General features: G+C 44.4%; 1 protein-coding gene across 3 annotated transcripts in view; it reads right to left on the reverse strand.

The window, feature by feature from the left end:
* Nucleotides 1-17,702, reverse strand: part of GMPR (guanosine monophosphate reductase) — a 107,320-nt gene that overhangs the window by 29,106 nt on the left and 60,512 nt on the right. For 2 of the 3 annotated variants that reach the window (XM_072945630.1, XM_072945628.1), the window contains one exon: nucleotides 14,293-14,466. Coding sequence is in view for 1 of the 3 variants with exons in the window: in XM_006198621.4 (XP_006198683.1) it covers nucleotides 6,822-6,908 (87 nt within the window). In the remaining 2 variants the exon portion in view is untranslated. Of the gene's footprint in view, nucleotides 1-6,821; nucleotides 6,978-14,292; nucleotides 14,467-17,702 lie in introns of those variants that run through there. The other variant, XM_006198621.4, reaches the window with a different exon arrangement.

The following is a 17,702-nucleotide window of genomic DNA, read 5'->3' on the forward strand; positions in this document are numbered from 1 at the left end:
AGGAGTGAGAAGTAAAGTATCTTCCCCAGCCTTATCCACACGGTCAGAAAGACAAACACACGTGCCCAAAATAGACCAGCTGTTCGCTGAGAGATAAATACTTTAAATATTCCAGCCTCCCAGGAACAGAACCTGGCATTTACTCTGCCACAGCCGGTCAATGCACCAAATATAGCGCCTCCAAATGCCTACCTCACTAAGCCTGGTCGCAAAGGGCACAGAAAGTAGTGAGTCACCCTTCTCCACCTCAGAAATACATGTTTCTGCTGCTCTTCAGACACATCTTCGCTTTCATCAGTCCTCCAGCCCAACATGCGGGGGCCCGGAAGTACAAGTGGAGGCCCACCGACCACGTGTCTAAACCCCGCCAGGTTATGAGTAACATGTACAAAGCTGCTACGCAAATTCTGTTCTGTCCTCCAACCTCGACAACACAGCTTCGTTAATGACCTGGAAAGCACAGCACGTAGTCATGGGAGCCGGCCACCGTCCCCACGCCCACATCCTCACCCCTTTCTCCTCCCACCCACATCCTCCTGTGCACACAGACACCCCAGTCTGCACACCAAGCTCCGGGCACACATGGCCACTCTGAGCTCAGACGTGAGCAGCACGGCTGGCCCTGGGGAAACACACCTGGGGAAGGGGCCCCTGCAGGCCTTGGAGTCAGCTCCAGGCATTTGGGCAGGAAGCCCAGGACCTGAGTACCTAGAGCACAGCCTAGAGGGAAAGGCCCCGCCCTCGGGTCCAGTGAGGAGGGGACAGGTGCAGAAGTGGGGTCCGGGGCAGGGGCCTCTTGCCTAAAGCTATGGATGGCACTGATTAAAGCAATTCTCTTATTAAATCAATTATTCATTACCCATCTCACCTGTAAGCTGTGGTCAAGTGTAGGGACAATGCCTTTCATCTCTTTAGTCCTAGTGGCTCAAAAAGTGCGGAATACATTCATGTCCAGCTAAGGGATAAGAAGGAGCTTGTGTTTTGGCCCCTAGCCTTTCAGGGCAACGCTCGGCGGACCCCAGGGTGGTCCTCTGAACACGCTCGGTACCCTGGAAGCTTCGCTGTCAGTTGTCAGGATTCAGAGAAGTGCGAGCCGCCGCCCGTCACCAGAGAGCCACAGGGTCCACAAACACAGAGGCCCCGGCAGCCAGTCCACAGCATCTGCGTGTGCATCAGAATCACAGCAGGATGATCCCCAAGTTACACATGCTCAGGCCGCCCCAAACTTAATAAATCAGAACCTTTGTGTGAGAGACACCGTGTGTATTCTGGAGTGTCTCCCTAGGTTATTCTGATGCATTCGTGAAGAACAAGACAAGCCAAACCCTCGAATGTTAGGGAGCAAAATTTACAGAGGTTGTATGGTTTGAACTATGTCCCCAAAAAGGCACTGAGATACCATCAGCACCTGTGAATGTGACCTCATTTGGAAACAGGGTCTTGGTGGATAATCAAGGTAAGATGAGGTCATTAGGGGAGGTCTCCTCCCGGCATGACTGCTGTTCTTATAAATAGGGGACATTTGAACAGAGACACACACAGAAGGATGCTGGCTGAAGAGGAGGGCAGAGATTCCAGTGATGCACCTACGAGCCAAGGAACACCAAGGTTGTGTGTAAATAACCAGAAGGAAGGAGGAAGACATGGGAGAGCCTCCCACCCAGCCCTCAGAAGGAATCAGCCCTGCTGATGTCTTCATCTGGGACTTGCTGGGAGACAATACATTTCTGTTGTGTGAGCCACCCTGTGCAGTGCTCTGTGACAGCAGCCCCAGGACACTCATACAGAGCCCAGGTAATAAAACAATCAGCACAGGGAGAGGGTATAGCTCAGTGGTAGAGTGCATGCTTAGCACACACGAGGTCCTGGGTTCAATCACCAGTACCTCCATTAAAAAATAAAACTACAAAGAGGTATCACTTCACACCAGTCAGAATGGCCATCATTCAAAAGTCCACAAATGATAAATGCTGGAGAGGGTGTGGAGAAAAGGGAACTCCCCACAATGTTGATGGGAATGTAGTTTGGTGCAGCCATTATGGAAAATAGTATGAGAGTCCTAAAAAACTAAAAATAGACTTACCATATGATCCAGCAATCCTACTCCTGGGCATATATCCAGAGAAAAATAAAATTCCAAAAGACACCCAATGTTCATTGCAGCACTATTTACAATAGCCAAGACATGGAAACAACCCAAATGTCCATCAACAGATGACTGGATAAAGATGTGTGTATCTATATATACATATATAGATATACACACACACACACACACACACACACACACACACACACACACAGAATACTACTCAGCCATCAAAAAGAATAAAATAATGCCATTTGCAGCAACATGGATGGACCCAGAGATTGTCATTCTAAGTGAAGTAAGTCAGAAAGAGAAAGAAAAATGCCACATATCACTTATATGTGGAATCAAAAAAGAAAGAGACACAAGTGAACTACGTATTTACAACTTAGATGACTGATCTCTTAAATATGTGTAAGCATATCTGACTGTCCTTTATGATTGGATTACCACATTCTGTTGATTCTTATTTTGTGGTTGGCTTTATTCCTTTGATAACTACATAAGTTTAAAAAGCTAAAGCTCTAAACTGTTCTTAGAAACAAAGGTCAGTACATATATGTAAACTAAAAAGAATGTGCAGTATATTGTATATATGTATTTACATGCAATATATTGTGTATGTGCAGTCAAATTATAACAATTCTACCTAATAAAACTGAAAAATGAATAAAAATGGGCAGAGGAACTGAATAGACACTTTCCTGAAGAAGACAGAGATGGCCAACAGACATGAGAAAACACTTAACATCACTAATCATCAGGAAAATGCAAACAGCCCACAATAAGGTATCACCTCACACCCATCAGAATGGCAATCATCAAAAAAGAACACAAATAAATGCTGGAGAGGATCTGGAGAAAGGGAACGCTCGTGTACTATTGGTGGGAATGTAACCTGAGGCAGCTACTATGGAAAACAGTATGGAGGTTCCTCAAAAACTTAAAAATATAATTACCATATCCAGCAATCCCATTTCTGGGTATACAGACAAAGGCAATACAAATAAGAAACGGAAGAGATACCTGCACTGCCACGTTCATTGCAGCACTATTCACAGTAGTCAAGACATGGAAACAGCCCAAATGTCCATCAGTAGATGAGTAGATAAAGAAGATGTGGGGGGTGTGTGTGTATAGTACGTACATATATATGTATAATTAAACACTATTCAGCCATGAGAAGGAAGGAAATTCTGCCATTTGAGACAGCATGGATGGACTTGAGGGTATTATGCTAAGTGAAATAAACCAGAGAAAGCAAACACTGCACAGTGCCACTTACATGTGGAATCTAGGGAAAAAAAAAAAGCAAAGAAAGTTGAACTCTTAGAAACAGAGTAGAAAGTGGTTGCTAGGAGGTGGAGTAGGGGATATAGGGAGAGGTTGGTAAAAGCACATAAACTTTCTGCTGTAGGATGAATAAGGTCTGAGAACCTAAGACATGCTGACTACAGTTGGTAACACCGTACTATATAATTGAAATTCACTGAGAAAGTAGAACTTACATGTTTTCATCAAAAAAATTAATAAATAAATACATGAGATGAATGTGTTAATTACCTAGATGGGGAGAATCCTTTCACGATGTACAAGTGTAGCAAATCTTCATGACATACATTTTAAACAGCTTACAATTTTATGTATCAGTTACTCCTTAATAAAACTGAAGTTTAAAAAAAGATGTATGAGATAATATACACAAAGGACTTAGTGCCTGGCATATGGTAAAGTCAATAAATGCTGCTCTTATTATTAAAAAGGTAAACAAATAAACAAACTTAATTATACCCCCCCAAAAAGAATTTAAAAACAATTAGTGCAGAGCTTGGACCAGAACCCAGGTCTCCTTTCTCCCAGCCCAAGAGTCTCTCTTCTCTGCCATGGTCTCATCCCCCTCGGGCCAGCCTGCTGTCCACTGAAGCTGGACCAGAACTCACTGGCGCTAGTCCACTTCTCACTGGACCACTGGTGAAAAAATGACCATGGAGTCTTAAGGAGACTGATCACTCATTGGGGTCATGTCTTCTCTGTCCCTTCAAGTAAGTGGCCAATTTTCTGCTGCAAGTTCCTTCACTGTCTGACTTCCCAAGTTACGGCTGTGTTGCTAGGCCTGTGGGTTCTTTTCGAAATCTTACTAGCTTAAAGACTAGGGTGGGACATGAGAGCCAGGAACGGGTCCTGTGGAAGAAAATGCTCAGGGGGTCAAGGAATGACATCACCTCTTCAGTGTGTCAAGCAAGGACAAAGGTCTTGCCAATCGACACGTCATCTCCTTTGAAAAGACGACCCAAATGCTGCCACGCAGCCCTGTGGCCCTTCATCCTTGTGTCCCAGGGTTGGGTGAGGACATTAATACATGTAGTGGATGGACAGCTAAGGTGGACTGTCAATCCAGTGCAACCACAGTAAGGCCACCTGGCTATCTCCACCTGTCCCTCTGCCTCTGGGAGTTGACCTCAAATTCATTTTATGTGACACCTGTGGAACTGCCCTTGCAGGAGAACTACACTTCTGAGTGGGAGGTCGCTCTGCCTTTCTCCCCATTTCCTGCTGACTGCCTGATGATCCGGCACAGGCCTGGCTCTCGGCAAAACTGCTGCAGTGATAAATCTTGTCAACGGTCAAAACTCTCCCGTCCCAGCCAGACTGATGTCACAGGTTATGTTTTCTCTCCAGGCTCCAATGTTTTCTCTCCTGGCTCCACTCAGATCTGCTCTCTGGTTAGGCTCAAAGTCTGGTCACTAACCATTTAGTTTCCAATTTGCATTTAGGTATCAGTCCACCTAGGGGCATACATTTTAGGATTCTCTCCGGTTGCACAAGGCCAAGTTTTTATCTCCCTACGAGAAATTTCAGGTGTCCACAAGCAAACTGAGAAAACGCTGAGGGGGGACTAGAGGTCTACTGAGATCCCACAGCATCTCTGAAGCAGGCAGTCAGATGATGGGGGGGGGGTCACAAGCCAGGGAGCTAAACCAGGACAGGAACTAACTAGAAAGGCAACACCAGTCAACTCAGGTTTCCAGGCAGGGGGCTGGCAAACTCCCACAAACGTGGAAATATGAAAGCATTTCAAGGGCACAGAGATCGAACTGCTGTGTGTACATGTAGACTGCAAGGTGTCCTGGGAAGCTGGGACATTAATAGTTTCAATCAGCCCAAATTATGAAGCCGAATGATGCATGATGTCATTTTATTCCCTGGGAAAGAGTAACTCATTCTGTTACATAAATCCTAACTGTTTTACCTTCTCAAGAGGTTTTCTGCTTCAGACAATACATATACCTTCATTTTTAAACATACAGTTTTTCTTAAAATAAGTTTCTCTATACTAAGTGCATTGTGAACAAATACTCAGACTATTGAGGCCACCAAATCAGTCTGCCCAGAATCCCCACATCTCATCTTGATCTGGACTTAGGTACCAGCTACCGCTTAGAGTTCAGGAGACCCAAGCCTGCAATCAAAGCTGTTTATTTTTCTTCTGAGTGTCTGCCCTGCTCTGTAGCACCTGAAAGGACACGCTGAAGGACAGGAACAGAGTTGACCAATCCAGGGTGGTAAGTGTTAATCATTCTTTGCCTCGTCTAGTTCTGGCTCCAGCTGCCAACCCTCCAGCTTAAGAAGGTGATTTGGTTGCTTCTGGTCATCAGCTAAAGCAGGAGGCTTCCTTAATTGAAACAAGCCCTCAGCTGGCAGCACCAGGCACTGCAGTTAGGACTTAGACCCGGACACAGGCAGACAGCCCAGTTCCTCTGGAGGGGATTTATTTATGGCTCCAGGAGCAGGACCGATGGAGTGGGGTGCTGGCTCAGCCTTCTCCTGTTTACTTCTGCAGCCCCTGCCTCCAGACCCAGCAGTTTCCTCACCTTCCTCTCCAGCTCTCAGCCAACCAGGCAAAACCACGGTCCCCAGCACACAGGCCTCCAGGGGACTCTGCCTTTCTGTGCAACTAGTTTACCCTTCATGGTTTGACCTTCCTCCTGCCCCCACACCCTGGCTCTTTCCACTCTGGTCTCCACCTGTTTCTCAGGCTTTGACCTCATTAAGGCAGAACCAGCAAAACTGCCCATCTCAGCGGTGCCTTTGTCCCCCACCCTCAACACCCGCACCCCAGTGCTTTCAGCTCCCCAAATACTAGGCTGGACTGCAGCTGTCCAATAAGTAGGTGCCACCAGGCATATGTCCCCAGGCGCATTCCCGGAAAGCCACTGAAATGCAGAAAGTAAACCCTGAACTTTTGCCCTGGAGTTTCCCCCGTGTTTCAGAGCTTTAAAAAAAAATTTCCATTGCAGGACCCGATACTAACGCAGCAGCAGTTCTCCGCACTAAGAGGCACTCCGCGAATTCTCCTTCTCCCTTCGTACTCTGACTCTACCGTGTCCTATCCCCTCTACACTCACTCATCTAAACAACTCCCTCCATTCTTTCCAAATCAGTTGGCCACTTCATCTTCACTCCTCTGGCATCTAGTTCTATTGCACGCTTCCCCTTGCCCACCCAACCGGAGCAGGCCCCCATAAAGACACCTCCTGTGCTGGCAGGGAACCAGCTGGCTTTCCCTTGTCTCTGGTGGTGGGGAGGGCAAAGGGGGTCAGCGCCCCATCTACCTTCAGACACACAGAAAAGTTGGCAAGGTCGGCACATCCCAGCGCCTTGCACCCATCTCCCCCGTGCCACCCAGGAAAAAAAAAAATCCCACCCCAACGCGGCTTTCGAAGGGCCCCACCTCGGCTCGGCTCTTGAGGCTGCTTCGTTTGGGTCGGAGCAGGACATCCTTGAAGTCCAGCTTGAGGTCCGCATCTATACGGGGCATGGTGCCGGGCAGCGCGCTCTGGCCCTCGCAGCGGGAGCCGGCAGCTCCTTCCTGCAGCGCCGGCGCCGGGAGGGGGCGGGGGCGGCCCGGCGTGCGGAGGGGCGGGGCCCGCGGAGCGCGGGGGGCGGGGCGGGGCGGGGCGGCGCGAACGCTGTGCCGCGGCGGGTGCTTACGGGCGGCCGGGCGCGCACGCTGCGCCCTTAAGGCCTCCTGGCGCCCCAGGCCGCGCCCGGCCCGCCCCCGCGCCCCGTGACCCCGCCCCCGCGCCCCGTGGGCCCCGCCCCCGCCCCGGCTCTAGGGGCCCCAGGTGGGGAGGGGAGGGGGGAATGGCGAGTAGGGGCCAGACCAGACACCCGATAAGAAGTCCGCTTGTGTGACATTTTAAGATGCAGCCCGCCCGTTTACAGCCTTTCTCGTGCGGCGACCGAAGTGGCGGGGGTTGGGGACGAGGTGGGGAATGCACACTGTCTAGCCTGTCACCGAGGTCCCCCATAGGGAGGAGACTTGGTATATGACTACCTTACCCGAAGATGAAGTCCACTCGGTTTTCCTTCTCCTTTCTCCAATTTCAAGCCTCAAGTGCTCACCCAGTGCTGAGTCACACGTCTCACGTGCCAAAAATTAAACCCTTGGTAAAATGGATAGCATTAAGGACAAGAGTGTGCGCAGGTGAACTTATTTAGCAGCAGTGGACTTGTTGAGGCAATTTTTGGATCCCCTCTGGATTTCGGGGTTTGGTGGGTTAGTTTGTTCATTTGGGTAAAAGCAGTGAAGTCGATAGTCAGCGCAGATCCTGGTATTCCAGGGACCTGAGTCCCTCTGAGAGTTATCGGTGAGGCCAGTTTATTTTTAATTCACTTGTTGACCACACGGAGCCCTAATTACACATTAGGAATGTGCTTAAGTGCCTGCACCTTCTCATTCATTCTCACAACAACCCAATGAAGAAGGAGCCAGTTTGCAGATAAGGAAAACGAGGACCATAGAAACGAAATAACTTGCCCAAGGTCGCAGTAAAGTTAAATATAAATCTCTCAGTCCTTAAAACGTACTACAACCTTAACTAAAGCTGCTTTTGTCCTGGGACCTCTCTCTGCCTGGGTTCAAAACCTGACCCCACCACTTTCTAGCGGGGTGACCTCTGGGGAGTCAATTTCTCTAAACCTCAGTTTTCTCATAAGTTAAAAGAGAGAGGAAGAAAAAGGTTTAATGCTATCCTCTCCCAGGCTCTTGTGATAAATAAATGCGTGTCTGTGTTCCATACTTACTCAGTAAATGGTAGCTATTTATTTCGGGTCATGTTACACTATGTGTTTTATATCCTCAGACTAGACTGCAAACTGCGCGAAGACAGGGATCATCTTTTTCAGGTGTCTACAGGCTTGAACTGTTGTCAAGAACTCATATTTGGTACAGCTGACCATAAAGATGCATCACATTAATCATTTAACACAAATGTCAGCACCTGATGAAGGACTTCGCCCATCCCACTTGCTCTCTCATTCTCTTTGCCCTACAGGAAGTTCTTGAAATTTCACAGGAAGAAACGAAAGTTATCTGGGAGAGGATGAAAGTCACCACAATTAGTTGGGCAAACGACATGTTTATGACCCTTATCAAGTCGTTGTGTGAGTCAGGCAGATGGGCTGTTTATTACCAAAGTAGTGAAAGGGAACTTAACTCTGATCTTGAGTTTCTAATTAAAAACAAAATAAAAGTAAAATATAATTACTATATGGTTATTTAAAACTTACTCTCCCAAGAGGGAAAAGAAACTAACCATGTTAAGCATCTGCCTGGGGTTTAAGTATAGGGCTTAAGTGTGTGGGCTTAGAGTCATTGTTACCTACAGCGTCTTAAAGAAAAAGTCTCCTTGGATTGACCTTGCTGGGTTACTCCAGGTTTCTTCCACTCTCCCTCTCTGTTAGAATAGAAACAGAAGTTCACTTTGCACAGTCCATTTCCCTTCCTTCTGGAACATGTTCCAGCATACCAGCCCTCTTCCCAGGCGCAAAGTCATGTTCCAGGGATCTCAGCTAAGAACTCAGAAGGGTAGAGGGGAAATTATTTTTTCTCCCCTACGATTTGTTATTTTAAGTTACAATCTTACCAAGTCTGTATGCAAAGTTGCAACAGTCACAAGAACAGAAGGTTCAACATATTTATTTTTTTTAATTTAGTAGTTTTATGAGTTATTTAAATACATGGGAAGATTTTATTTGTTAAGTCAATTGAAGCACTAAAAGGAAAAAGAGTATTTTAAATTTAAATATGCAGTGTAACACGTTTAAGAGAAATTTAATAACATTTATAAATAGGACTAAACATTTTCAAAGGCTTCATGGGAAAATTTGCTAAACTTAGAATAATATAACGAGGAACCTAAATTTGAAAGCTTAAAGAATTTAAGGTTTTAAAAGTGTAAATTTTGGGGGGGAGTGGATTTTAGCACTTATATTTGTTATAAACAAATTACCAAAAAAATAGCTTTACAAACATAATTTCTATAGGTCAGACATTTGGGCATGGCTTACTTGGGTTCTTTTGCTTCAAGGTTTTATCAGGATGCAACCCAGGTGTTGCCAGAAGGATGATCTCATCAGAACCTCAACTGGGGAAAGACCTGCCTCCAAGCTTCCTCAGATGGTTGTGAGAATACATTTCCTGCAGCTGCAGAAGTGAGGGTTTCAGATTCCAGCTGGAGGCCTCTCCTAGCACCTAAAGGCTGCTTACAGATCCTGCTATCCAGGCTTCTCCAGCATGGCCACGTGCTTCCTGAAAGCATGCATCTTCAGGGCTGGCAATAGAGGGAATCTGAGCTTGCTAGCCAGATGGAGTCCTGTTTAACAGAATGTCATCCCTGGAGTTAATAGTTCATCACTGTGCTGTATTCTGTTGGATAGAAGCAAGTCAGAAGTCCCACCCACACTCAGCAGGAGGGGATTATAAAAGGGCCTGAACTCCAGGAGGTGGGGAGGATAGGGACACCCCTAGGCCTGTCTGTCACACCGATTTTTCTACTAATTTTTTTTTTTCTGTTCCAGGATTCAAACCAGGATATTGCATTTTGATATGCAGTCATCACCAAGAGCTTCCTTAGTCTCTTTCAGTTCCTTGTCTTTCATGACCTTGAGACTTTTGAAGACAGCTGGTCATGTATCTTGTCCCTTAGTTTGGGTTTACGTGATGTTTTCTTAATATAAGACTTGACTTATGGGGGGTGTGTGTATGGGATACCACACAGGTGAAGCAGTCTTCTCATTGCCTTGTATCAGGGGGTTCGTAACATTAACGTGACTTATTACTGGAGATGTGAGCCTTGATGACTTGGTTAAGGTGGTGTCTGCCAGGTTTCTCCACTGCAGAGTGACCGTTTTCCTGTCTCCGTGCTCCGTTCACTAGAATCGAGTCTCTCGGTCCAGCCCTCATTCGAGGAGAGGGGATTTAGCTCCCCCTTGGAGGAAGGAGTATCAAAGAATTTGTGGATGTATGTTAATGTTGCCCAGTAATTAGCAAATAAATTTGGAGAACCATTTGGAGGCTATACAATTATCCTCTTTCTCATTAAAGTTTCTTCTAATTTTGCCATTCATGACTGAGAATTTTTTTATCATTTGCTTTCTCCATCCTTTACTAATATGAAAGTTACGTTCTTTGTTTCTGTTCTTTTATTCAGTCCCTAGAAATCATAACATGTGTGTTTAGCTTATTAAGTTCTTAAATGATCAAAAGCTTTATGCCTGTCCCCAGATAATACACGGAGTCCATTCATCCTGTTCCTGACTTACATGCTACTTTTGTGTGGTGTTTTGAGTCTCTTTGTCATTTATTTATTTTCACCCCAGCAGGTCAGTAAGTAATATCATTGCCGCTGTGTTGTTGGTGCTTTTAAGTCACCATCTAGTTACTTTTACCCACATATTACTACTTTATCCTTCTCGAATCTCAGGCCTACTATGTGGGTAACTCTCTTACTCTGAAGATCATTCTTTAGAATTTTTTTTTACTGAGCGTTTGCTAGTGATAAACTCTCTTTGTCAAGAGAACGTCGTGTGATGCAGTGGATGGAAATACGAGGAATTTCCCATGACTCCTATTTACAACACTTGTCTATCCAGGTACACCCACCGCGCAATCTGGGAGAAAGAATTCTGTAGGTAAAGGGCTCTATTATATAACTGAATAAGTATTTCTTGACTTGAGTCACTAAGCCGTTTCCATAAATGGGACAGATGCTTAACCTGTCCTCCAAGATTTCATCCAGGGACCAGGGCAGAACCTGGCGACTGAGAGCCAGAGCTACTTACAGGGCTTGCAGGTCTGCTTTCTCACCCAAACCTGAATTGTCTGGTTTCACTAGCACAGTGGTTTTGTTTGTCTTTTGTTTTGCTTTTCTTTTTTTCTTTCTTTCTTTTTGTAATGGAAAGTGCAGGCTGTTAGCAGATGATATATATTTTTTCCAGTTCAGGGCAGACCCCGCCAGGTTCTGCTGTACCACCCCCCGCCTGATTTACATGTTTGTTTTGCTTGCCTGACCTCCGCAGACATTTATTTGCAACTCCCAAATGACTTCATACCTGTTAATTATTGCTGTTTGATAAACATACACCCTGCCTTTTATTATTATTACTCAGCTGGTTAATGTTAGTCCCTGCTCCACCAACGTGAGCGTTTCACCGAGGTTTGTGTGATACAGAAGACAACCTAGTGAATCATGGCCTTTTTGCAAGACATTTGGGTTGAAATTCTTATTTAAGTGTTACAGACCTTAGGATCTTCTCATGTGAGATATGCTCTTCTTTTTCTCCAGACCTCACTGACCATCACTGTCAGGTTGGGCAGAAATCAAAGTGTCCTGTTTTTTCCCCTGGTAGACCTCTGTCCTCATTAACCAGGCATTTATGACAATGATGACAATCTCACTCCGTATCTATCGGATTCATTGATTCATAGAACACCATTCTCCAGTGCTTCCAAGAAACTTTAAACAAAAAGCAATCGAGTTTGAGTTCTAGAATGAGTCTCTGGGATTTGTAACAGAACCCAGAGCACGGGAGAGCTATTTCAGGCAGAAAATTTCTTGCAGAGAGCAAATGGAATGACAAAAGTTCTGAGTGTGGGACACATGTTTGGTAAACTGAAGTATTTTAGAATCTTTTCAAATACAAGGTGCTGTTAAGTCTCTTGGTGATAACCTTTGGCTGAGCTGCAGGGAGACTGGATAATCCCATTAGCTCCATCTTCTTCCATGCGGTGTCCTGGGCTATACCCCGACTCTCCTCGTTTCTCAAGCATCGTTTAGTGTTCCGGATAGCTTTAACAAAAGGAGAAAATCACCTGTCTGCTTTCTAATGTCTGCGATCCACTGGCTGCCAGGACTGCTGCATTCTTGCTTTTAGTGACTAGGTGGCCTGGAACAGCAGTAGTAAGAAGAGTTAAGCTTTTCATTCTGCTATTGAGAAGCCAATAACTAATTTGCTTTTTACTCCTTTAAGGTGATGAAAACTTGGAGGGGAAAAAGAGAGAGAGAGAGCAAGCAAGAGGGAGCATTTCAACACTCTTCTCATCTCTCGCCACCATGCTTTTGATTTATTATATTTAAAGGCAAGGGAGTCCTCCTCTGAGAGCAGAGCATAGTAAGAAATGAAGCACTGAGCTATTCTGGGCTCCTCAAACAGCAGATTATTTTTTCTTCCAATACCAGAGGCGGCAAACTCAAGTCAAATCTGGTCTCCTGGCTCTTCCCCATAACCTTTCAGGTGTCTAAATAAGTAGCTTCTCAAGACCTTCCAAACCAAGAGCTGAGTTTCTTCCCCTTGTTCTTCTTGTCCTCACGGGGCTGCAGTTGTTCAATACGGTTGCAAGAAAAACAGCCCCAAACTCAGACCAAAAACAAAAGCTAAATACTCACATAGCCTCTGGCTTCTGCAGACGTCTAACCACAATGTTCCCTCCTCCTGTATTAATGAATTAATGAAGTTCACGGGCAGGTTGTACAGAACAAGGTGACTTCTGCTTTTCTTTCTTTCCACTTGGCTCTTGACCTTCAGCCCATTTCCCTCACGAGCTGCCTTTATTTTCCTTTCCATTGATTCATAAAATTTTCCCCCCCACCTATTCCTCCTCAAGAACTAAAAATACCCCATTTGTTAAGAATCAGTAAGATCTCCAAGAAATTGACATCTCTCTTCTCCTGGACACGTTGGATTATTGTGTCGTGTTGTGTGTGTTCATGTAGCTAACACAACATTGGGCATAAAGTAGTTAGGCACGGGACAGCTCTGAGCAGTGCTAACTCACGTTTTTCATTCTTCACCAAAACTGAATTCAATTTACACCAGCATCACCAACACATGTGTGGAGCAGGGGCAGGCAGGAAATATGCATGAGTTAACTGGTCCTGGTGTAAGCCATCATTTCTTGGCCACTTCTCTTAAGCTTGGAGGAGAATAGAAATAAGGTTGAGGGGATTCTAGGGTCACTGTCAGTGTTTTTGGATAACTCATGCCTTTGAAGAAAGTAGAAACGGGAAGAACAACAACAAAAATATTTTACCTACAGATCAAGTTTTCGACTAGGAACAATTTTGCTTCCCCTGGGGATATCTGGCAATGTCTCGAGACATTTGTGGTTGTCGCCACGGAAAGTGGGAAGCAAGTGGCATCTGGCAGAGAGAGGCCAAGGATGCTGCTTAACACCCTGCAGTGTGTAGGACAGCCCCCACCACAAAGAATTACCCAACGTTAAATTTCAGTAGTGCTGGGGTTTACACACCTTGTCCTACACAGGTAAGAATTGGCACTTTCAATTTTTTTTCAAGTGTACCTCCAAGATTTTGTAAAGCTGCTTATTCTCTTGCATATTTTTTAATGAAATCTAAAATTTTAAATTATAAGTGTAGTTGCAAAAGATGTAATTCTTAGCTTATTCCAACTGAAAATGTTACATCATTTGTAAACATAGTACATGAAGACTAACACCAGGATTACTTAGTGTCCATCAACCTTCACTTGAAAAACACATGAAAAAACTCTACTTTTGGGGCTGAAATTCCATCTTGTTCCTTTTTGTCCTTGAATTCCAATTTCCATTCTGTGTCCCCCTCAGGAATTTATTCTGGTGTAATCCATTTCAAATTTTATGAAATGGATTGCACTGGGAGAAACGGCTTTTCCTGATCACCCCCTCATACTCCTCTGCCAGAAAATCATAGGAATCAAAATGTCTATTTCAATATTTCCTGTGATCATGATGATCTAATCACTCACATTTTCTTTTGGGTTGCATTATAACTTTTATATGACACAATTATCCAAACAACTTAAATAAATCACATATATGAATAATTATAAAGCATCAAAGGCAAAATATCATTAAGATGTACCTTTTATGAACACGGTCAATCTGGATGGGCTGGATCGTATTCAGGCACTCAACACAGCACAAGTGTACTTCTTACTATTATGACTGTTCCATTCAGCAAGAGGCACTGCTCCTGGTGGTGACTCGGGGACTCAGCCTTCTGGAGGCTTCATCTCAACATATGTTTCTATAATCACTGAAGCAGGAAAAAGGAAACAAGGCAAACAGTGTAAAAGCTCTGCAGCCTCTTCCTGGAAGTGATCCTTGTCCCTTCCCTTCGCACTTCATTAGCAAAGCAAGTCACATGGTCTCATAACTTCAAAGGGAGCTGGGGAAATGTGAATCTTTCACATAGCCAAAAGAAAGAGCTAGAATTGCTGTGAAGCCCTACGTAGGTAACCAGGACTTCCCTCCCACTCCCCTATTAATTCGTGTACCCGTTCATGACTACAATTTTTTGCTAGAACGAGACAGAATTCAGCATCAATGCCATTCCTATTACTGTGCTTGTCTTTATAGACAGAAGTTATGAGAAACTTTGGTCACATAAGTAGACGGGAATGAAGGAGTTTTGTCTTAGCAGTGACACTCAGTTCTCTGATGTCCTCTGAGTTATCCGCTAAAATTCCGACAGTGATCTAACACAAACGTTAACTTACAATGATCTTCCAACGGACACCTTGATTGTGTCCCTCTTTATTTTTCTTGAAAGCAAAACTTAGAAAGCAAAGGATCTGTTGCCTATGGTAAGAGTCATCCCCACTCCCAAAACCCAAGTGAATATTTCAAAGAGCACCCCAGGGTTTTATAGGCCAGGGCAATGCCACATGTAAAGACCAGGTTGAGCAGAAGGATTTCCATTCTTTTGAGAAGTAGGGAACCTCACTTGTGCAACTATGAAAGGGCAGGGTTGAAAAGAGAACCCGCTCCCCCAGCACTGGTGGATGGAAGTTGAACATAAGGATGGAAATTGATTCCATCTTAAAACCACCCAAGCCTACGTCTGCCTTAGAATGCCTTTGTGTGACCCTGGGGTCCAAGTACCCCAGTGCTAAGTGTGCTGCGTTAAAATTCACTGCCCAAACCCGTGAGAGTGTAAATTTCCTCCCACTGTTTCAGGTACTATCGTATTGCATATTTGAAGTTCTTATTTTTTCTTTATTCATTCAACACATCTTGATCCAAAGGACTAGTAATTCAGTGGTATGTGGTTTAGGGGACCTAGATTCTTATGTGGCTTTTTTCTAACATGCTTTCTAACAAACCATGTAACCCTGAGAAGAACACTTCACCTTTTGGGGACTTAAATTTTTCAGCTCTAATTAAGGGCTAGATTAGGTATTTTCTAAGGTCCTTTTCTTGTTTTAACATTTAATCCTTTATTCTTCTACCCTTTGTCTTAGTCAGTTCAGACTGTCGCAACAAAATCAGTTGGGTGGCTTGAACAGATATTCATTTCTCACAGTTCTGCTGGCTGGGAAATCGAAGACCAAGGTGCTAGGAGATTCGGGTCCTGGTAAATGCTCTCTTCCTGGCTTGCAGACAGCCAGCTTCTCATTGTATCCTCCCATGGCAGAAAGTCAGCAAGCTCTGGTCTCTTCCTCTTCTTGTAAGGGTGCTAATACCATCACCAGGGTCCCACCTCATCTAAATCTAATCACCTCCCACAGGCCTCACCTCCAAATACCATTATATTGGAGGTTAGGGCTTCCACACATGAATTTGGGAGAGGGGGGAACATAAACATTCAGTCCATTACATTCCTTAACCATTTTTCATAACTGAAACAGGAAATCCTCCAGAAACTCACATCTATTTCAAAATTCAGTAATTTCACTCCTCTCCACTCCATCACCGGGCACCTGGTGAGGAATGCCTTAACAAGGACGGCAGAGCTGCTTACAATAAGCAGAGTCTGAAAGTCTTAAGTGTTCGAGAAGGACGTCCATAATTCACAGACCAGATACTTAGCCTCTTAAGAATCAAAACTTGTATGTTTTATTTTAAATCCCTCAGCACCAAAGCAGTGAGTTTTGCACCACACACTGCTGCTTTTGGGGTGTTGCTGTCACTTCTTTGAGTGCCCATCTTCTACTTTTTTGATGGATTCTATGTTGACATGCTGTTGATATTAACCAGTACCTCATGTTCATAGTCATTGTAATAAAAGTTCAGCCAACATGAGTAATACTTAATACATTTTTAAGAGAAAAAAATCTTCCACAATTCTTCCATAGAAAATACAATTATTTTTAATTTTTACGTTTTGTCATTTGTATCTTACCTAGCTGCAGAAATTTCATGTTGGTCCATTTCTACACGAATTACTGTTTATCGTGCGTATGCTCTGTTAGCTGATACGCCTTGTGTATTGTACCTGTAATCTAATTTTCCCTTGTGCAGACCTTTGAACCAGGCAGTAACCTCTCTTGGAGAGTGCTATAGGTTGATTTATGTCCCCCAAGAAATCACATGTTGCAGTCCTAACCTTCAGTATCTCAGAATGTGACCTTGTTGGGGGAAGGGGTCATTGCAGATGTAACTAGTTAAGATAAGGTCATACTGGAGAAGGGTGGGTCCTTAATCCAGTAGGGCTGGGGTCCCTATAATATGGCCATGTGAAGACAGGGACTTAGGGAAAATGCCATGTGAAGAGGGGGGATTATAGTGATGTCTCTGTGAGCCAAGGAATGCCAAGATCACCGGCAGGGCACCAGAAGCTAGGAGGAGACGAGGCAGGATTCCTCCTCCCCAGAACTGTGAGACAATACACTTTTGTTCTTTCGAGCCACCCAGTTTGTGGTACTTCGTTACGGCAACCCAGAGAACTAACACGGAGAGCTTCAGTGATTTACCCAATGGCAGTAACAAGCAGATGGCAAGTTAAGGTGTGGATAGAGGTCACAAACTCAAAAGTCCGAGTTTTTAATTAGCACCCCTCACTGTCTCTTTGAGAATAGTTTCTGCTTTACATTATACAAAAGAACATCCCCACTTTTACAAATCCTACATAATCACCAATTTTTACTCATGTCTGGCAATAGCTGTAAAACAATTTACCAAACTATCACTTTATGGATAGTGGCCCGGAGGGAGTCATACATATTTTATATAAATGTAAATTTTCTGGCACCTTTGAGAGTGTTTTGTGCACAGAGAGACTATTCAGAGATTTACTTTGGTTTTGAAAGTTAATATTTAATGTATTAAAATTGCAGATTATAAAATCTCATCTTTTCTTAAGCTTTTAAATTTAGTTGACTCTTATTATTCTAAGTATGTCAAATTGAAAAAAAGAATTTTCTTACAGAGGCCGATCAAGAAAAAAAGACCTCAGCCTTGGAATTTTGAAACTTTGCCATTTCTAAAAATTCTGTATCAGAAAAGAGGAAGAGGGCTCACAGCCAGGAGCTGGGGACTCCTATGCCTCAG

The sequence above is a fragment of the Vicugna pacos genome, chromosome 20, assembly GCF_048564905.1.
Source record: "Vicugna pacos chromosome 20, VicPac4, whole genome shotgun sequence".
In the NCBI taxonomy this organism is placed as follows: domain Eukaryota; kingdom Metazoa; phylum Chordata; class Mammalia; order Artiodactyla; family Camelidae; genus Vicugna; species Vicugna pacos.